This window comes from Prionailurus bengalensis, chromosome B4, assembly GCF_016509475.1.
Source record: "Prionailurus bengalensis isolate Pbe53 chromosome B4, Fcat_Pben_1.1_paternal_pri, whole genome shotgun sequence".
Classification (NCBI taxonomy): domain Eukaryota; kingdom Metazoa; phylum Chordata; class Mammalia; order Carnivora; family Felidae; genus Prionailurus; species Prionailurus bengalensis.
In genome coordinates, this window is record NC_057358.1 from 123,983,413 (window position 1) to 124,005,376 (window position 21,964).

Here is a 21,964-nt window from a genome sequence, read left to right on the forward strand (position 1 = left end):
CTTTCCCCTCTGCCTCCCACTGCTAATGAGGCGGGCTGTTCTCTCCGGGACAGAAGGTGTCTCCTGAGGGTCAGGTACTCATAGGCTGTTCCTGAATGCAGTCTGCTTTGTCAACCTCAAGATCTGCTCATTTTTAAAGATAGCAGCTGATGGGGCACCTGGGTGGCTCAGCTGATTAAGCATCCAACTCTTGATTTTGGCTCCTGTCATGATCTCACGGTTCATGAGTTTGAGCCTTGCACGGGGCTGTCTGCCATCAGGGCGGAGCCCGCTTCTGTCTCCCTCTCTCTCTGCCCCTCCCCCACTCACATCTTTCTCTCTCAAAAATAAACATTTAAAAAAAAGCCATGTTTTTTTGAATACAGATGGCAGCTGTTTTTGTTACAAGCTTTCAGCACCTTGAAACACACTCATTAAACTAACAGTTCCCTTTGGGAATAAAATCCTAATGGCATGCTCAGTGGGGCTTATCTCATCAGCCTGGCTGGTCGGAACACCCTTGGGATGTGGCTGAGTAGGATCAGTTGTTGTCGTGTAGAACCAGTCACACCTGCTGCTGCTGATTTTGGTTTTACCCACTTTACAACGAGAAATGCAATGTCAGAGAACTCACGCCCACATGTTCGCCCTATTTACTCATACCCACCACACACACAGAAAGGCACTCAAATACCTGTCCCATCATACAGAGATAATACACGTCCATCAAAACCCATTTTGCGTCCCACGTACCCAGGCGAAACCCAAATGTGCACTTGTGTACAAGCCCCAGGTGAGAAGGGATGAGTTCCCAAAAGCAGGCAGAGTCAGACATGCAAACATATGGCAGACACCTAACGACATAATAGCTGATATTTATCGGCGCTTCCTATACGCCAAGAGCTGAGCTAAGTGTCTTTGTTTTTCCTACTTTATCTTAGTCAATCCTCTCAACTACCTATAAGACATTTTTTTAATCATCTGCATTTTACAAATGGGAAACCAGAGCTACATAGAGGTAAAATAACTCGCAAAAGGTCAGCCAGCTAATAAGTAGCCATCGAGGTCAACTGCTCCTAGAACGGAGGCAGATCCCACATGATTGTTATCATTCCCCATGTACACCTTGTATCTCAAATGTCTTTCATCGAAAGCAAAACTCTTTTGATTCCCCCCAACACCTGCTGCTCCCACGCCACCGATAATGTTCCATCTCAGCAAACAGCACTGTCTGTCTAGCTTCCGAAAGCTGTCCTCAACTCCTCCTGTCCTGCAAAACCCACATTCAACTCCTCAGCAAACCCTCAATCTATCTAAAGCCCTCTTCCTCCTCTGCTACTGTCATCCCTTGCTTGAACCATTGCAAAAGCCTCTAACAAGTGTCCCTGCCTCCATACTTGCTCCTCCACATCCATTTTCCCTACATCAGACAGATTTTAATCTTTTCAAAATATCAATCAAATCATATCCCTCCCCTACTTAAGATTTCCCACTGGTCACCCCACTGTACTCAACAGAATGTGAACCTAACATTCTGTCCAACAAAGCCCAACCCTGAAATGGCCCCGTCTTCACCTCCGGCTCCATCTGATATGAGTCCCCCTCCTGCCCACCATGGCCCGGCCACACTGGCCTGCTTGCCCTCTCTAACTCCACTTTGCTTCTGGCTTAGGACCTGTGTTACCTTAACTACTCTCTCGTCTGGAACGTTCCTTCTTCTAATCTCCACATGGCCAGCTCCTCCTCATCCGTGAGGTCTCTACAGGGTATAGATGGCTACCTGTCCTGCAAAAGTCCATGTCCCCCTTCCAGAGCGTGGGGTTAGCGTTCTGTCCCCACTTGACTCCCAGTGCAGCCATGTGGGCCCAGGGTGGCCAAGTGTTTGCCAAAAGAATGGCAGTGGGATTGATGTGGATCGCTGCCAGGCCAAGGCTTTAAAGGGACAGGTGCACCTTTTCCACCCTTTTTCCCTTCCTCTAGCCAAAGGCAGAGGACTCTGAGGTCCTAGGGGATGACACAGCCTCAAGATGGAAAAGGCCTGTGTCCCCAAATCACCACATGGAGGAAAGCCACTTGTTGCCTAACTAGGAACCCCTTACTGGACTGCTCCATAATCAGAAATAAACTTCATTCGAGAAGCCACTGAAATGGGACTTACTCATCACAGCTGCTAGAGATACTCTAACACAGAGACAGTCCCTGACCACTCAGCCTAACTAGCCACCTGTCACCTTATCACATCACGCTGCATGGCATTTATCATTATATGTTTCCTGTTTATCGGTTATCTGCCTTTCTCAACTGTAACGTGGTATCTATGGGAGCCGTGACCCTATTTGCCTGATGCGTACATCCCCAGAACCCAGAGAAGTGCCCGACACAGATCAGGTGATCAATAAATATTCAGGAATAAGGGAATGAATGAGCAAGTGAGTGGATGAACCTGCTCGATAAATAGTTACTGAATCGAAGAGGAAGAGCAGTAGTTCAGAGGCATGTCCCACCTTGGAAGCCTTGCACTTGTTTCCCTTGATTGGAATGCTAGCCCTGAGATATCTGTGTGGCTCCCTCTTTCAGGTATGTATTCGAATGTCCCTTTTGCAGCAAGGCTTTCCCTGACCACACTTTTCAAGTCCTAACAGTTCACGCGCGCACACACACACACACACACACACACACACACACACAGAGCCTCCCTTCTTGCTCTGTTTTCTTCTTCTTCATAGAACTTATCAAACATTGAGTTGGTTAACTCTTCGTCTCCGCCACCCCAAGAACATAAAAAACACCATGAGGGTAAGGAACTGCCCGGAATAGTGCCCTAGCACATAAAGGTACTCAATCCATTTTGGGTGAAAGAAGGAAGTAGGAAAGGAAGGAAATTTAATTCTGTGAGGGGAAGAGGTGGGCAGATTCTGCAGGTGAGACGACACGGGGTTTATGCTGGAACAAGAGGAGAACGGCCACACGAGCAGTAGACAGAATATCTGCCCTCCAACAAAAACTTCCTGAGGTTAAAAGCTTGACTCCATTACCATAGTTTTTGAACTGCAATTCTGTGATGAAGCAATGCATCACGGACATGATGTCACTGCTTTCACAGGTGGTGCCCACAAAATGAGGGATCACCAACATGCTCGGATATTTCTTTTTGAAATAATTCACCCAGTTGGCGATCAGAGTGGACTTCCCACAACCACGTTCTCCAGACAAGAGCAAAATAGACATGTCAACTGGAAGAGAATTTATTCTGAAAAATAAAGGGGTAAAATGTAGTCAAGAATATTTACAAAGGAAGGGAGGGAGAAAAGATTGTTCTGCATCTCTCTCTAAGAGATAGGAAATTCTAGCTAGTCTCAACTTTAGCCTCAATGGGCTCTAAGTAAGTAATCTGCCCTCTGGGCTTTAGCTCTGCCCTGTGTAAAATTAGGACAGAGGAGAGATGGTAACCGTGGAAGGCCCTTCCAGCTACACAGATCCTAGGGTTGTCCAGTAAAAACCTGGGCTTACATCAAGGGCCCAACCTGCCCAAACGCCCAGGAGACCCTATCACACCAGCCCACCGTCCTTGTATCTGTGCTGCTTACATCCTCCCAGGGACACAGCCACCATCACCAAACTGATCGTCCACAGAACACCGTATCAGGAGACAATACAAAATAGAAGCACTCATATGCCAAGGATCCCCATCGATCCTGACTACCATGACATTGCAAATGACCATGATTGTTAGTAACTCACTACGAGGTAGTCTGCTCCTCTACCAGGGTGACTTGGCCTGTAGAACGGCAGAAAGAAGATTCCTCTGCACTGGCGTGGGCACAAGATAACTCATTGCTTAACTTCCGTAGTGAAGTACATCCAGATATGCAGAGGATTCCCAGGTATCACCGGTGTCACTACATGCAGACTTCAATCCTATTCCTTACATGCCCGTGATTTCATAAATATGTGCCTAGTGATTTTTCACGGAGTTAAGTTCCAAGGAGGCAGTTACCAGGCTTCTCGTACTCACTGTTGGATAGCTTGTGGCTGGGACAGTACTAATCGCACGCTGCTGAATGAGTGAATGGCATAAAATAAGCCAGCCTGACATTCGGGTTCAGCAGAGCAAGAAGATCAGTGTGAAGAGCCATTAAAATAGAAACCTAAAGCAGGTTAGGATGATTAAATAGAAGTCACTCCCTAAGAATTCCATCACCATTATTATGAGTTAGGAGTCAATGTCTTATTGCTTTAATTATGTCTCCATGAAATGTGAATGGCAGAATCTGATTTTGTGTCCTATTTCCACCGTTGCCCTCTTTAGGTCTATCCTCAGCCAAGCAGCCACAGTGAGCTTGTCAAACTATGTCACATATGTCATTTCTCTGTCCAAAAATGGTAAAAGCTCAAGTCCTTACGATGACCTGTGAGACCAGATAAGACCCTCCCCCTCCCCCCATCCATTACATGTCCACCTTCGTCCCCCACCACCCTCCCTACAGCCCTGACTTCCTTCCAGCCTCTGGCCTCCCTGCCATTCCTCCTGCCTCAGCACCTCTGTGTTTGCTGTTCCCTCTGTCTGGAATGCTTCTCCAATCCATATTTGCATAGCTTGCTCTCTCACCTGTTTCCAGTAGTCAGCCCAATGCCACCTTCTACCAGACGGCCTATTCCCTTTCAAAATTTTATACTTCACTCCGCAGCACAAAAGACATCGAACCTATTACATATTTCCCATATTTATCATGTTTGTTACCTAGCTCCATAATCTAAGCTCCGTGGAGGCAGGGGTTTTTGTCTCTTTGTTCACTGCTGTATCCCGTGTCTAGAACACTCCTTGGCACTTAGCAGGTAAAACCAATGAAGGAAAAATACAAATAGAATACATCCACATAATTAGGCTAGGCTCTGAATAATTTCTTCTCAGTAACAAATGGAAAATGAAAACATTGCAAAGCAATCTGTGGCCATTGCTCTAGACGGTCAGTTACTAAGACAATGCCTGGAAACCTCAAAAGAACGCCCCTTTCCACTACCTACACATATAATTTGGGAACTTACAGTCCAAAGCATTGTTTCCAAATGGCAAAATCCTGTTTCCAGCTAATTTCGAAGGGCTTATTTCATTGTTGTTTTTGTTTGGGCACAGTCAGACTTGTCACTGCAGTACAATTTATCAAATTTTTCATCTACTCTGAAACGCTTAAAGTTATAACCTGTGTGAGATACAACTCACGTACCAAAAACTCATCACTGTCCAGTGTATACTTCAGCGGCTTTCACTATATTCACACGGTTGTACGAATATCGCTACTAATTCCAGACCATTTTCAGCCCCCCACAAAGAACCTCCAGACCCTCTAGGGGCCATTTCCTGTTTCCCCTCTTCTTTCATCCTCTGGCTGCCACTAACCTACTTTCTGTCTCTATTGATTTGCCCATTCAAACCTAAGGGGTTTTTTTATTGGGGGAGGGGACAGAGAGAGGGGGACAAAGGATCTGAAGCGGGCTCTGCACTGGCTGACAGACTAGACTGAGAGCAGAGAGCCCGATGCGGGGCTCGAACTCACAAACCCTGAGATCATGACTTGAGCCGAAGTCACATGCTCAACAGACTGAGCCACCCAGGTGCCCCTCAAAGCTAAGATTTTTTAAACACGTGACCTATAGATCCAAACTCCTGTAAGTTTTAAAAGCCTTGACTGAGCTCCATGTCGTATTAACCAAATAACTTGTCTTCCTCTTGGCAGGAGTTCCCGGAACCTCAAAAATGGTGGTAGCTCTACATCTCAGTGAGCTGAAATGGTGGGTGCAGAGACGGGCAGAGGCGGTGGAGGGGGATGGTGGAGAGGGAGAGGTGGGGTGAGTGGCCGAGCCATCCCAGCCATTGTGGGTTTATTTCAAACTACAAAACTGACAGAATAAATGCGATCTGTGGTAAGAAGTGGAGGCGGAGGATGGAGAAATAAAACTGTCTCAAGAATCTCCCTATTTATTGAAAAAAAAAAATTTAAAAAAAAGAAAAAAGGGGCGCCTGGGTGGCGCAGTCGGTTAAGCGTCCGACTTCAGCCAGGTCACGATCTCGCGGTCCGTGAGTTCGAGCCCCGCGTCAGGCTCTGGGCTGATGGCTCAGAGCCTGGAGCCTGTTTCCGATTCTGTGTCTCCCTCTCTCTCTGCCCCTCCCCCGTTCATGCTCTGTCTCTCTCTGTCCCAAAAATAAATAAACGTTGAAAAAAAAAAAATTAAAAAAAAAAAAAAGAATCTCCCTATTTCTACTGATGAGACAGAGAGGGACTCTGACTTCACGCCCCAGCCTCCTCATGCCTGTGGGGGGTGAACCCATGCCTCCCGGGTGGGGAAAGATATGGGGGTTTTAATGTGGACGACACTGGACAAAACAATGAAGGAGTGCACACACTGGGTAAGAGAACTCAATCCTGTGCACAAACACAAATACTGTGGTCCACAGTAGGCACTTAATAAGTCTTAGCTGAATGGGGCGCCTGGGTGACTCAGTCGGTTAAGCATCTGGCTTCGGCTCAGGTCACAATCTCGCAGTTCGTGAGTTCGAGCCCCGTGTCGGGCTCTGTGCTGACAGCTCAGAGCCTGGAGCCTGCTTTGGATTCTGTGTCTCCCCCTCTCTCTGCCCCTCCTGTGCTCATGCTCTGTCTCTCTCTGTCTCAAAAATAAATAAAAACATTTTTAAAAATTTAAAATAATTCTTAGCTGAAAATCTTCATGGAATAATGAGCTGATGATGTATGTGGAAGCTCTTTGTAAAATACACGAGTCTATACAGATGCATTGTTCATATTTCCTAATCCAATTTCTTCTCCTTAAAGTCTTTCCATCGTTGTCAGGAATTACTTCCAGCAACTTAGATCTATGGGGGGAAAAGGAGGCAAGCTCTACCCTCCAGAGTTAAGAATCTTCTTGAGGAGACTGGAAGAAACTGAAATAGCCAGGAAAACTTTGCAAATGCAGAGTGATATCTGACAAGGAAATTCTAACCCAAGGGTGGCTTTTAGGAGGCCTCTCATGCAGGAAAGGGTGGGCATAGAAAAGGGGAGGTAGGGGAGGACGGCCAAAATTTGAGGGATCATAGTCACTACAGTCAGGCTGTTTTGCTTAAGCCTAAGGAAAAGGCTTGAGATTTCTTGCCATCTTACCTGAGGACAGCATCTAACCCAGAGCCTGCTGCAGCACTGTTACGATCAGATCCCACATCCTGGAAGGCAAATCTTTCCAAGATTTCAAAGGTTCTGTTTGATTCCTTGGAAATAACACTTCTTTGCACTTCTCCACGAACTCTTCATGATAGAAACGTTCACAGTTGTGTTTGTAGTCTTTAGGGACAAAAAGATAAGTTTTAATGTCTTAGATTTGTTTCACATTTTCCATTACATGTGGTTATGATAAATGCCCAGGAAGATGTCTCCCCTTCTGCATCTGTATCACCTTCTGTCTATGTTGGTACCATGTTTCACAGCCCATCACATATTCTAGTGAAAGCAAACAATAGGCAAGCAATTTAATCTTCCTAAAGCTATTCATATATGGAATCCTATTAGGATTTCAAGTTATTTCATGACCTCAGAATAACAGGGGCAAAAAAAATAAAAAATAAAAACTGTATTTGCAAGGCGCCTGGGTGGCTCAGTCAGTTAAGTGTCTGACTCTTGCTTTTCACTCAGGTCACGATCTCATGGTTCGTGAGATAGAGCCCTGAGTTGGGCTCTGCACTGACAGCATGGAGTCTGCTTGGGATTCTCCCTCTCTCTCTGCCTCTCTTTCTCTGCCCCTCCCCTACCCGTGTATGCTCTCTCCCCTCAAAATAAATAAACTTAAAAAAAACAAAAACAAAAACTAGACTTGCTACATACATCCCCTCATCTTTTTAGATTGTTAACTAAGCATGAAGTTACCTAATTCAATCTTGTGGCAAACGTTTATATGTCTAACCATGGCAGGGGCTGGGAGAGCAGGGTGTATTTTTAGGACAAGATGCCCTGATCCAATGACAACCATGGGTAGAAGTGTAACTCTGCCATTGGGCAAGCCTGTTAAACTCTCCGGTAAAATAACAGGCAGGGCCAGACACTTGGATCTCTCAGAGATTCCTTCCAGTTTCAATTTACCGTAATTCTAAACTCACAGTTTAACTAAAGTCAAGGTGTTCTGGACTGCCAAAATGCCCTTCTGTCTCTGGAGACATTTAGATCCCCCCAAAGTTTGTTTTTGCTTTTGTTTTAATGGAGGGAGGCTGTTATGCAGGAAAACGAACACCAGGTAGGCTAATGTGGTAGGTTCTGAAGATACTCACCTTACCTTGGACCTCCATACTTAACTGGGCTGCCCTTTGGTTCAGGTTAGAGCCAAACAGACCTGGAAATCCTACAGTCTGGCCAAAGTCAGCTTCAAATTTCAAGATCTTAGACAGAATTGGGAACGATCCCCAGTCTAATGGGTCTCTTGAGGTGAACTTGAACCTCACCCACTAATCTCAAGTATTTCCAAGGACCTCAGACGTGTTTCTAAGAGTGAAGAGTATGAACCAAATAGCTCTATATTGTCTTATAATAACCACCAGCTTCCCAAGTGGCCTTTTGCTACCCACCACCCACTCCCATCAGATTTTGGAACTACCTGGGTGATTAAAGGGTATCAAAGATACAAAAGAAAAATAATGTAGCGATTCTTTCTAAAGCCTTTTTTAAAATAATTCATCCATTCTGTAACTTCTAATTCACACATTTAGTCCATATATCATACATTCAAAACTAAAGTCTAAAGTAAGCTAATTTTTCAGTAATGACTAAAATCAAAGGCAAAGGAGAATACTATGGAGACCCGACCTGTCTCTAACCCAAATACACAGACAGGCTTCATTCTTAAACACATTAGTAAATATTAATCTACACAATGCAGTTCAGATTGAGATTAGTCACTAATAGTGATATAAAGAATACCACTATTAACCATATTTCAAGCTTTGGCCAAAAGCATAGATCCTTCCAGCACTGGTGTGTGGTTATTCGTTTTTATTAGCTTTATTTGCTCTGTGCCTAATATGCATTAGGCACGGTTTTTAGGTATTTTACACACATTATTACTCTCAAGGTGGCTAATGTTAACCCATTATACACAAGAAGAGACTAAGGCTTACCAATATTGCCATTTGCTCAAGGTCACACACAGCTAGGAACTGAAAAATCTGAGATCTGAGAACATGTCTGTCCTTAGACATTCTAAAACTCCAAGCTTGTAGTAAATATTCAGGATAGTTTTTGACACTCAACACGCATTCACCTATTCTAGTTTCAGTAACAGCCCCAGATTATCATTTGGTATCCCATCCTGTCCCAACTCTCCATTCATGTTATTCCAGTGGGTCTGACTCTACCTCCAGCTCCAAGGTGACATATGACCCAGGATTAGCCAATCAGAGCGTCACACTCTCTTGGCACCAGTGATTAAGTCAGATACAAGCATATGGTCTCAGGCTAATCAGGGACAGAAAGACTCAGTGATAGGACTCTGAACCATTTCTGCCAGACTTGAACTTAGAGCTGACCTTCCTTCCATGGTGGAGGAGCCGAGGAACTGAGGCAGCATCAGACAGCAGAGCCATGCTGAGAAATAATAAAACACCAGGGCTTGGTAACATCATTGGAGCCACTGGTTGAAGCCTGAGCTGAACCAGACCTAATCCTGGGCTTTAAACTTATATAACCTAATAAATCCCTTTTTTGTTAAAGTCAGTTTGAGTCACCCGCAACCCAAAGAGTTATGACTGACACAGCATTCTTTTCTAGGACTCCAAAATGATTTGGCTTGTAGGCAGAGTTGATGGGCACAGGTGGGATTTCACCACCCCCTTCCTCCCCACCAACACTGCATTTGAATGACTTTAGGTGAGTCAACTCTGTCCCTTCAGTTTACCACAAATCCACCTGCTCCCTACCATAAGGACTACGGCCTGCCTGGCCCCCCAAAAGCATTTGGGAATGTACCACCTGCCATCACGTTGCAAGCCCACATTAATTGGGCCTTTACAACAGTACTTCATGACCTTTTTTGGATCATTGGGTCATTGAACCTTCTGAGAATCTGATCAAAGACACAGGCCATCTCCGTACCTCCACCTCCTGCAAAACACACATATACGTGTAAACATTCTATTTTTTTAAATATAATTTTAAGGGCAGCACAGATCCCTCCCAAAGTCTGTCTAGGTGAAAGACCTCTGCCATTCTCTAATATTGCTCTTCCCCTTTTATTCTGTATGTGTCCATGAGTCACTACTTTCAAAAATAAATGTAATCACTTCATTTAGAGGCAGAATGGCAAGCTGTGCTTATCAAACTTTAATGGGTATGCAACTTACCTGGTCATCTTATTAAAAGGCAGACTCTTATTCAGTAGACCTGGAATGCATTTCTAACAAGCTCCTAGGTGATGCTCAGTGCCGGTCCATGGATTACTGAGTGGTAAGGTTGAAAGAAAATGAGGGGGGATTTCGGAGTCAAAATGCCCTGGGTTCAAATCCCAGAATGATCCCTCGCTAACGATGTGACATCAGGGAAGTCACTTAACTGCCATGCAGCAGCTTTCATTTGCTCATCTGTAAAACAGGATTTATAGTGCCTACCTTGCAGGGCTAAATCTTGAAGATTAAATGTGAAAACATACAAAAGGCACCCAAAAATTAATAAAAGCTCTCTTCCCTTTAAATAGGGGTTTCTCAGCCTTGACATTATTGACATTTCAGGTTGGAAAACACTTTCTTATGGGGGGCTGTTGTGTCTGCTGTAAGATGTGTGGCAGTTTCCCTGACCTCCACCCATTAGGACACCAGGACCATCCCCTGGCTCTGATGCCAAAATGTCTTCAGATTTGGCCCAAATGCCCCGCAGGGAACAACGAGCCCTGATCGAGACGTTCTGCTCCAGATCTACCACATTAACTGCCAAATATTTTAGGTCGTCTCAGAGCTCCTGAACTTCCTCAACAGTCTTCCATGACCCCTCATTTGCTCTTATTTTCCATTTCAAAAATCTCCAAATGGAGAAATGCATGTTACAGGAACATGGTAACGATTTTAAAGGTTTAAGGAATATGTTCAGTCGTTTAAAGGTTCCTCTTACAAAGAAGACATAACAAAACATATTAGCCTTATGTTGATAATAGACTTAGCTCTCTCCGTAGTTACTAACCTATATTTCTGATCATTAAAGTGGCTGGGTAAAGTTGTTCTATCACAACTGACCAGTCCTTGAAAACCAGGTCCCCCAACTCGTGGAGATCTTTATGAAATCGGACACGGAGCCCTTTGCTAATAATCTTGGCCTTAAGCTTTCCAATCCTTAATTTTTCCTCATCAGTCAGCAGAGAGCCCGAGGACAGCCCCTCCTTTTCCTCATCTAAAGTCTTCAGCAGCATGGTCCCAGTCCTAAAGTAAAAATACTGAAATGGAGACTCATTCAGAAATGCTGCTTGGATGACCTCAAACTCCCAACTGTAGTTGGGATTCTCCAGGACCCAAGGATAACCATTTTTTGCAGCAACGTAGAGGTTCTGTTCTACCGTGGATAAACTGAACAAGTCAGTCGCTCTGGAGAGCATTAGAGGCACATGGTCAGGGAGGAAGTCCCCGTACATCTGACCCAGCATGCAGATGAAGAAAGGAAAACAGCTGTTCACATAGTCGAGACAGAGCTTCAGATACTGGGAGTGGAGACAAGAATGCTGTCTGAACAGGTTGGAGGGTGAGGGTGGCGGGGCCTTCAACGCTGACCACCTCAGGTCCACGGCTTTGAAATACGTGCTCCAGGAATTGCAGAGTTCCTTAAGCTGAGGAAAGATGCAGTCGGCCAGAAAGTCTCTCTCCTCTTGAAAATCACTCAGAGTCGAGCAGATGTAAGGCTGAATGGGTTTCTGGGCTTTAAAACAAATTGGGCATACCTGTCTACATGTGCCTTCTGGCTCATTTCACTTTGCTCAGGGGATGACATCGTGTTTAAAATGTAACAATTATCCTGGCACAGTTGCCGACCTCCGCTGCTTCTAAGAATTCCTCCTAATTGTGTTTGCTACAAACACTCTGAAAACTTTCCCCCAAAGGGTTTCTTTCTTACTGACATGCGACGATGAGAGGTGCCAACCAATGGACAGATCAGAGTTGAAAATCCGGTTTAAGTTAGGACTGAAAAAGAAAAAAAACAAGAACGTTCATTTTAGGATTAAAGGAAGTTCACATTTCCCCAGTTCTCCCCCAAAGCTTTTGCTGAAGAGCTGAGAGCCCGGAGGTGAGCAGGCCCTGGACACGAGGCCCCACCCACTGCCACTTCTGCCCCCTGTGAATTTGCAGATTATGCAAGGGGACTTCCTGAGAGGGTGAAAAGGAAGACAAATGCAGAAAATGAGCCTAATGCATCTAAGAGCAGACTTACTCAAGACCACTGACCAAGACCAGAAGCAAGAATGCAAATAGGTTATGAAGTTGAGGTCACGACAAGAGGAAGAAATCAAAGTGTCACAAGGCCCAACACCAGTAGTGCACCCGGCATCTGAGAGACAAGGCAGTCAGGATCAAAGACCTTGACAGAGTTCTGTGATTTTTTTTTTTTTTTATCTTAAGTTGAGCAGGCTCACATGAACTCCAACCACCTACGTGAGCTGGGAATTCAATTCCACTGAGCCAATGATAAAACACACGCCCTCCAACAACGATGTAGATATGCGTGCACGCTGCTGAGAAGCAAAAAGTCAGATAAAAACGACCTCGTTTCATGAGCATTTTCTTAATGCAAACTCATTTCCATATGAAACTTTGCTTTTTGGGTTATGTTTTTTGCCTTCACCTGTGGAAAAACATCGTGTGATCATGTATAGGGCAATTTTTCATCAGGATCATCTGACAAGAACAATGCAGTACGTTTTTAAAAAGTGTTAACCCTTTTGCTTTTAATTGTTACAATAGCTCAATAATAGATAATATTGCCACCATACTTTACAGATGAAGAAACGGAAGTTCAAATAGGATAAGCATGTCCAAAGTCACTCGGCTAGTGCGTGGATAGCCAGGATCCAAACACAGGTTAGCCTGACTCCAGAACACATATATTATAGTGCCTCCATATTATAGAGATCATGAAATACCTTAAATCAATGGGTGGGAAATACCTATCCAATAAATGATATTGTAATAACAAGTGGCAATTTGAAAAGAAAAATTAATTTAAGCCATACTCTCACACTACTGTACAAAAAAAAAAAAAAAGTTATCCAAAATGACAGAATACGCGTCATAAGTGCTTTATTAACAGACTTCTCTCTTGCCATGTAGGAGGCTAAAATTAAATTGTCAGCCCTTGCAAATATCCACCTTCTCCTAGGTCCGTGCAATCAGAGGTCATTTCTATTTTGGTCTCTACCATGTACCCAACACCTAGCATAATAATTGGTCCAGAGTGGGTGATAGGTAAATATTTGTCGAATGATAGAATTTAACATAATTTTCAAATTAAAAGAAAACATTATTGAATATTTGTCAAACCGGGAGAGGACTTCTAAAACTTACAAGCTATAGAAGAAATCACCAAAAAAATGGACAGATATAGTTACATTTTGAAAAGACATAAAAGGTAATCAATGGGCTGTAAAAAATATTTTCCACAAATAAATTTATCTTTACTCTAAAAAAAATACTGACATCCTAGTAGACATATAAGCAAAAGACACAAATAGATAAAAAGAAAAACAATGCAAGAATACATATAAACGCATATGCAACCTTGCTAGGATTTTTTTTTTTATGTTTAAAGCAATGATACAGATTTTTAAGTATAGGTATATAAACATTGGTGAAACTTTTATCTCACATATAGCTATGGAACTGTAAACTGGTAATTTCAGAAAGCGATTGGAAGGTATATTTAGAAGACAAGTGACAATATATTTCAAAATATATTAAAGCGTTTATAATGTTTGACTCAATGATTCCACTTTCTGGGAATCGCTCCAAGGAACTAATCGAAATAGTGAAAAACTATAGCCATTAAGATGTTCATTATAGGGGCGCCTGGGTGGCTTAGTCGGTTACGCGGCCGACTTCGGCTCAGGTCACGATCTCACGGTCGGTGAGTTCGAGCCCCGTGTCGGGCTCTGGGCTGATGGCTCGGAGCCTGAAGCCTGCTTCCGATTAAAAAAAAAAAAAAAAAAAAAAAAAGATTTTCATTATATTGTTTCTGACAGGAAAAATGGTAAAAGAAAGAAAGCAAACTAAATGGTCTTTGCCAAGGGACTAGCTAAGAGGATAAAAGCACGACCATGGATGGCAGGTTGTGCGTCTGTTAAAAAGACAGTTATGGACTTCTGCTTGTAGCCATAATAGAACGAGAGGGACTAGACTTATCTATCTTCTTCAGAAAATTAGAAAACTGACAAAACACATTAAATAGCTTTTTTCAGTTATTAGACTTCAGGCAGTATGGGAGCGTAAAGCCTACGCGAACTAGAGTATATCAGAAAAAGTCCGGGGTACCTGGATGGCTCAAATCTCATGGTTCATGGATTTGAGCCCCCGAGTTGGGCTTTGCACTGACAGTGTGGAGCCTGCTTCAGATTATATCTGTCTCCCTCTCTGCCCCTCCCTCGCTCGCACATAAACTCTCTCTCTCTCAAAAATACACAAAAAAGAAAAAAGAAAAAGTAGACTTCAGAACAAAGAGCATTACTAAGGGGCGCCTGGGTGGCGCAGTCGGTTAAGCGTCCGACTTCAGCCAGGTCACGATCTCGCGGTCCGGGAGTTCGAGCCCCGCGTCAGGCTCTGGGCTGATGGCTCAGAGCCTGGAGCCTGTTTCCGATTCTGTGTCTCCCTCTCTCTCTGCCCCTCCCCCGTTCATGCTCTGTCTCTCTCTGTCCCAAAAATAAATAAACGTTGAAAAAAAAAAAATTAAAAAAAACAAAAAACAAAAAACAAAAAACAAAGAGCATTACTAAGAATAGAGAGTGACGTTACATGATGATAAAGGAGTCCACCAGAAAGACCTAACAATCTTAAGAGTGTATGCACTTAACGACAGAGCTCCAAAATACACAAAGCAAAAACTGGCAGAAAGAAGAAACAGACAAACCCTTAATATAGTCAGAGATTCAACATTCTTCTCTCACTAATCGATAGTTCAAGAAGACAAATAATCTGTAAGGATACAAAAGATCTGAAAAATACCATCAAACAACCTGACATTTTTTTTTAATATTCCACCCAACAACAGCAGAATACTGATTCTTCTCAAGTGCACGTAGAACATGCACCAAGATAGATCATATGCTAGGCCAGGGGTCAGCAAACTACAGACCAGAAGTTAAAGCCCATCTGTTAACCTGTTTTTATAGAGAACATTCTATTGGAACACAGCCATTCCCATTCATATATTATATATTTCATGCTATAACAGCAGAGTTGAGAAGTTGAGCCTGTGAGGAGGTTCTGAGTATAAAGTCTGAAATATTTTCTATCTGGCCCTCTATTTTTATTTTCTTTTATTATTGTTTACTTATTTTGGGGAGAGAAATAGAGAAAGCAAGCAGGAGAGGCACAGAGAGACAGGGAGACAGAGAATCCGAAGCAGGCTCCACACTGTCAGTGCAAAGCCCAGCATAGGCCTCTAACCCACGAACCGTGAGATCATGACCTGAGCCAAAGTTGGATGCTCAACCGAATGAGCCATGCAGGCACCCCTCTTTCTGGCCCTTTAAACGATGTTTGCCAACCTCCATTCTATGCCATAAACCAAAACTCGACAAATCTGAAAGAACTGAAATCATATAAAGTACACTCTTTAACCACCATGGAATTGAATTAGAAACTAATAACAGAAAGATACCTAAAAAATTCACAAGTTTTGGGAATTACACATTACATTTCTAATTGTAAACTCATGGGTGGAAGAGAAAGAAGAAAATTAGAGCAGTGATAGAAATCAGTAAGAAGGCGGGGCGCCTGGGTGGCGCAGTCGGTTGGGCGTCCGACTTCAGCCAGGTCACGATCTCGCGGTCCGTGAGTTCGAGCCCCGCGTCGGGCTCTGGGCTGATGGCTCAGAGCCTGGAGCCTGTTTCCGATTCTGTGTCTCCCTCTCTCTCTGCCCCTCCCCCGTTCATGCTCTGTCTCTCTCTGTCCCAAAAATAAATAAAAACGTTGAAAAAAAAAATTTTTTTTTTAAAATAAAAAAAATAAAAAAAGAAATCAGTAAGAAGGCATCGCTTGCCTAGTGGAGGGGCAGGGGACGGAAATAACTTGGAAGAGTCACAAGGAACTCTTTAGGGCAATGGGAATGTTCTAGATCTTAATTATAGTAGTGATTAGGTAGGGGCATTCATCAAAATTCACCAACTGAACATTTAAAATGGGTGCATTTAGTGGTGCCTGGGTGACTCAGTCGGTTGAGCGTCTGACTTCAGTTCAGGTCATGATCTCATGGCTCTTGGTTTTGGCTCAGGTCATGATCTCCTGTTTCGTGAGTATGAGCCCCTCGTTGGGCTCTCTGCTGTCAGCGCAGAGCCTGCTTCTCATCCTCTGTCCCCCTCTCTGCCCCACCCCCACTCACGTGTGCGCTCATTCTCTCTCAAAAATAAAAACATTTTTCAAAAATGGGTGCATCTAAATTTTATGTAATTTATACTGAAATAAGTTTAATTCTTACAAAAATCTGAGAACTAGCAAGAGGAAAATATTTATAATGGTTGGGTGAAAAGAAAAGAAAAAAAGCATAGGCCATAATAACAAAAGTGTCAACAAAACACAGCTAAGTATGGGAAACAGCACACTACAGAGGTGAACGAAAGCTCTAAGCTCAGAAGACCGATTCCCTGGATTCAAGTTCTTATAGTAAGTTTCTCAATTTCACCATGCTTCAGTGTCCTCATCTGCAAAATAGGAATGACAGGATCCATATCATAAAATACTAGAGAAGATCAAACAAGTTATTAGATGCAAAATGCTAAGAACAGTGTCTGTAACAAATATCCAGTGAATGTTAACTATTATTATCAGAAGAAATGCACAAGAGGGAAAAACAGAAAACAAAAATGATATGGTAGCTGTGTTAGAATGGCTAATTATGGCAGATTGCAGCATATCTATTTCTCTAATCAAAGTGACTGTACTCTTACCTCTGGGCTGCCATCCAGGGACATGCCATCCAGACGGAGGAAGACCCAGAAACATCGGGGCCACATGAGCCAGGGGCACGTGAGCCACGGCCACGGCAGCCTCACAGCGCCAGAAGCACCCAGGAGGCCAGGGTAATGCTGGTGGCATGCATCACCACGGGACCAACTTTGACAAATATCACCCAGGTTACTTTGGGAAAGTTGGCATGAGGCATCACCACTTAAAGAGCTTCTGCCCAACTGTCAACCTTGACAAACTGTGGACCTTGGGCAGTGAGCAGACATGGGTAAATGCTGCCAAAAAGAAAACAAGACAGGAGCTGCTCCTATCATTGATGTGATGCGATGACGCTACTACAAAGTTTTGGGGAAAGGAAAGCTCCCAAAACATGGTGCCTGCCATCGTGAAGGCACCATGGGGGGAGAGGGAGCGGGGCTGCGGCTAGGTAGCTTGAAGCCACGTGGAGGGAGGTTCATTCAATGCTAACAAGTGCTTTTCAAAAAAAAAAAAAGGCTGTGAATTATAGCTATATTATTTTATAATTAAAGTTTTAAATTAAAAAAATCTCTAGAGGCCCCTGGCTGGCTCATTTGGTGGAGCGTGTGACTCTTGGTCTTGAGGTTATGGGTTCAAGCCCCACCTTAGGTGTAAAGATTGCTTAAAAATAAAATCCTAAAATAAAAGAAAATAAAAATAACAATCTCCAGGGGTGCCTGGGTGGCTCAGTCCATTTAGCATTGGACTTGGGGACTTCGGCTTAGGTTATCATCTTGTGGTTCTTGAGTTTGAGCCCTACATCAGGCTCTCTGCTGTCAGCATGGAGCCACTTCACATCCTGTCTCCCTCTCTCTGTCCCTCCTTTGCATGTTGTGTCTCTCTCAAAAATAAATAAACATTAAAATAATAATAATAATAATAATAATAATAATAATAATAATCTCCACATCTTGCTCCAGAACTGCTAATAAAGAGCCTTCCCAGTTTTTGCCAAAATAGGGGATTAATGGAGCGGGGAGGGGAGTAGAGGAGACCTAAATGGAAGGAGTCATTTTTGAGTGGAAAGAAGATATAGAAAAGTAAGATGTGACTTTTAATTTTACTTTAAGGCAATTTAAGTCAAAAAACTTTTAACTAGAAACTTCATTATTACCATAAGTGGAAAACCCTTATCATATGCCACAAATAGATAGTAGCCATAAAAATAAATGCATTAAAAAACAGTGTGAAAAAATTCTAGTTAGATACACTTCTCTTTTTATTGAAAAGGTAGATTAACATGTACTTATTAGAGAGACATTTAAGACAAACTTGTACCAAATTAACTTTCTCTTGGCAGAATCAAAAAGATTGAAGCAGAATTGAAAGGTCCAACATCTACACCAGGAAATGAAAGTTATTTAATATCTGTCCCTGGCCCATCTGACAGCAGCAAGGGGCATCATGGTGGATACACTCCTAGAAGTTGAGCATGAATTTTGGAGTCATATAAACCCTACCTCAAACTGACTCTGTCACTAGGACCTGCACCTGTAAATCTGGAAATGATGACCACACCCATGTGACAGGGTTAAATGAGACTTTGCATAATAAGCACCTGATAAGCTTTTTTTTTAAATAAAAATTTGTTTTAACACTTCTTTAAAAAAATTTGTTTATGTTTATTTATTCTTGAGACAGACAGAGCACAAGTGGGGGAGGGGCGGAGAGAGAAGGAGACACAGAATCTGAAGCAGGCTCCAGGCTCTGAGCTGCCAGCATAGAGCCTGACGTGGGGCTCGAACCCACAAACTGTGAGATCATGACCTGAGCCGAAGTCAGACGCTCAACCGACTGAGCCACCCAGGCGCCCCTTAGCACTTCTAAAATGGACCTCTCATAATATCCTTACTTAAGATTTCTTAAGCAAGTTATCACTGTTTTATATTTTATAATCTACAAGGTACATACTAAGCCCTCAATGTTTGCTATTCCTATTGTTGTCAAAGTTAATATTACCTTTATAACATGTTTGCCTTCATATTTTGTGATACAGCAGCCTCAACAGTATTACTCCATGGATCACTGCACTTTATAACTAAAAGTTATGAGAATATCTATTAACTGGTCAGAAATTCCTCTGACCTTTTACAGAAATTTCTCTCAATATTTTAAGGCTTAGAAATTTCTATATTCAAATTACCTAACTTTGGTAATTTTACCCTTGACAGCCCCAGAGTTTTTTAAGCTTCTTATGCTTAAAATGTCCATTGGTGGGAATGTAAATTGGTACAACTATTCTAGGGGGCAATTTTTAGTATCAAAATCCTTTTAAAACATGTCATATTTTTTACCAAGCATTCCAATTTTTTTTTTAGAGAGATAGAAAATGCAAGACGCCCCAAGCATTTCCAATTTTAAAAATTCATTTTGCATATAAAGATTTATCTATAAGGATTTTCGTTGCCGCAATATTTATGATGGTTTAAAATTGGTAAAAAACTGAAGGTCTAACAACAATAAATCGAACAATTACAGCACAGTCATGACACGAGACAATGTTAATCCATTAAAAGACACCTTGTAAAACATTTACATGGGAAACTGTTTACCACATATTGACAAGTGAAAAAGAAAGTTCCAAAAATAGTATTATTGTGTGATCCCCATTTAATTTAAAAATATATGTTAGATTTTGGGGTACCTGAGTGGCTCAGTCAGTTAAGCATATGACTTTTGATTTCACTCAGGTCATGATCTCACAACTGATTCTCTAAAGATTCTCTATCTCTCCCTTTCCCTCTCCCTTCCCTTACACATTCTCTCTCTCTCTCTCTCTCTCTCTCCTCCTTTCTCAAAAAAATAAATAAAAATACATGTCAAATTTCAACACAGACACCAAGATGCTAGTAGTGATCTATCTCATTAATGCATACAGGTTATTTCAATTTTCTTCCTTGACCTTTCTTTTAATTTTCAATCTTTTTTATAATGCACATTCATGGCTGTTGAAATCTTAACACAATAAAATTTCCTTTTTTAAAAAAGGCCCTCAAACTCTTCCCAGTAGTCAAGAGGCGGCTAGAACAATGTAAGAAATGTTTAAAGGGCGCCTGAGTGGCTCAGTCGGTTAAGCATCCAAGTTCAGCTCAGGTCATGATCTCAGGGCTTGTGGACTAGAGCCCCGGGTTGGGCTCTGTGCTGACGGCTCAGAATCTGGAGCCTGCTTCAGATTCTGTGTCTCCCTCTCTCTCTGCTCCTCCCCCCTCCACCGCCTCTCAAAAATAAATAAACATTAAAAATTTTTTAAAAAAATAAATGTTTAAAATATGAGTTCTACTTTGTTCTGCCAATACTGAACTCTGGGACTTCATCTAAGTTCTCAGAACCACAAATTTCCTAAGCTTTTTTTTTTTTTTTTAATTTTTAAAGGGGATGTGCAGGGGGGAGGTTTGATATGGGAGCATAAATTGGTATAACCTTTTCTCAGAGGAATTAGTAAATACTCATAGAATTTTGAATGTATATACACTTTGATCTAACTATTCCAAACTATGTATTTATCCTCCAGACAAACACACACGAACACAAAACCTTGTGCATGTTAAAGCATTCTCTGCAGCACTAATCGTGATAGCAACAAAAGCTGGAAACAATACCAATTCCTATCAAACAGGACAGCAGATTGGGGCACCTGGGTGGCTCAGTCGGTAAAGCGGCCGACTTCAGCTCAGGTCATGATCTTGCGGTGAGTTCGAGCCCCGCGTTGGGCTCTGTGCTGACAGCTCAGAGCCTGGAGCCTGTTTCAGATTCTGTGTCTCCCTCTCTCTCTGACCCTCCCCTGTTCATGCTTTGTCTCTCTCTGTCTCAAAAATAAATAAATGTTTAAAAAAAATTTAAAAGAAAAAGAAAAAAAAAACAGGACAGCAGATTTAAAAAGGAATGATATCTGAGATGTATTAAATAGAATAAGCTAATGTGTATTGTTCCCTTTGTTTTTTAAAAAATCAAAAATTTCATCTTTAATTTAACCACACACGTACTTTTGCACAAATACACACAAATTTTTGGCAGGATGCATAAGGAACCTCTATCAGTAATGACTTCTAGAGAATGGGAATGAGGAGGTGGGAAGAATCTAGAACTTTTACCTTTGACCTTATACTTTTCTGTACCAGCTGGGCATTTTTTTACACCATGAGAATATAATAGTTTTATCATTTAAAACCGAAAGGGAGGGGCGCCTGGGTGGCTCAGTCGGTTGAGTGTCCGACTTCGGCTCAGGTCATGACCTCACAGTCTGTGAGTTCAAGCCCCGCCTCGGGCTCTGTGCTGATGGCTCAGAGCCTGGAGCCTGCTTCCGATTCTGTGTCTCCCTCTCTCTCTGCCCCTTCCCTGCTCATGCTCTGTCTCTGTCTCAAAAATAAATAAAAACATTAAGAAAAAAAATTTTTTTAAATAAATAAAACTGAAAGGGAGAGTTGTAGAATAACATGATTTCCAAGATTCCTTCCAGCTCTAAAACTCTATTTAGTCCTAATGTAAATTATCAACATGTATGATTGGATCATGCAAAATATCAACTTACCACAAATTAAAATTTAACAAATATTATTTGAAATTCAATTCCCCTTATTTTCTGCTAGTGTCCAAAGTCAATAAAAGACATTGGGTGAATATTTTTTAACTGACCTATTTTTATTAAGCAAACTCTAGGGAGATGTTTGTTTTTAATTAATAGAAAAGGGGCACCTGGGTAGCTCAGTCAGTTGAGATCTGACTCTTGATTTCGGCTCAGGTCATGATCCCAGGGTCATGGGATTGAGCCTGTGTTGGGCTCTGTGCAGA

General features: G+C 42.4%; 1 protein-coding gene, 1 long non-coding RNA gene and 1 pseudogene across 2 annotated transcripts in view; 1 reads left to right on the forward strand and 2 right to left on the reverse strand.

Moving 5' to 3' along the window:
- LOC122472614 overlaps positions 1–7,554 on the reverse strand; it is a 57,586-nt gene extending 50,032 nt beyond the window's left edge. The window contains exon 1 of the long non-coding RNA XR_006294480.1: positions 7,134–7,554. This is a non-coding gene — a long non-coding RNA (uncharacterized LOC122472614). The remainder of the gene's footprint in view (positions 1–7,133) is intronic.
- A 1,436-nt stretch (positions 7,555–8,990) lies between these two features.
- Positions 8,991–13,640, reverse strand: LOC122472613 (putative tetratricopeptide repeat protein 41). The gene is given in 2 exon segments (XM_043562356.1): positions 8,991–11,903; positions 11,906–13,640. Coding segments are annotated over 2 exon segments (801 nt in total). The 5' UTR covers positions 11,979–13,640; the 3' UTR covers positions 8,991–11,175.
- A 3,521-nt stretch (positions 13,641–17,161) lies between these two features.
- Positions 17,162–17,710, forward strand: LOC122472615 (annotated as a pseudogene).
- Positions 17,711–21,964: the final 4,254 nt, after the last annotated feature.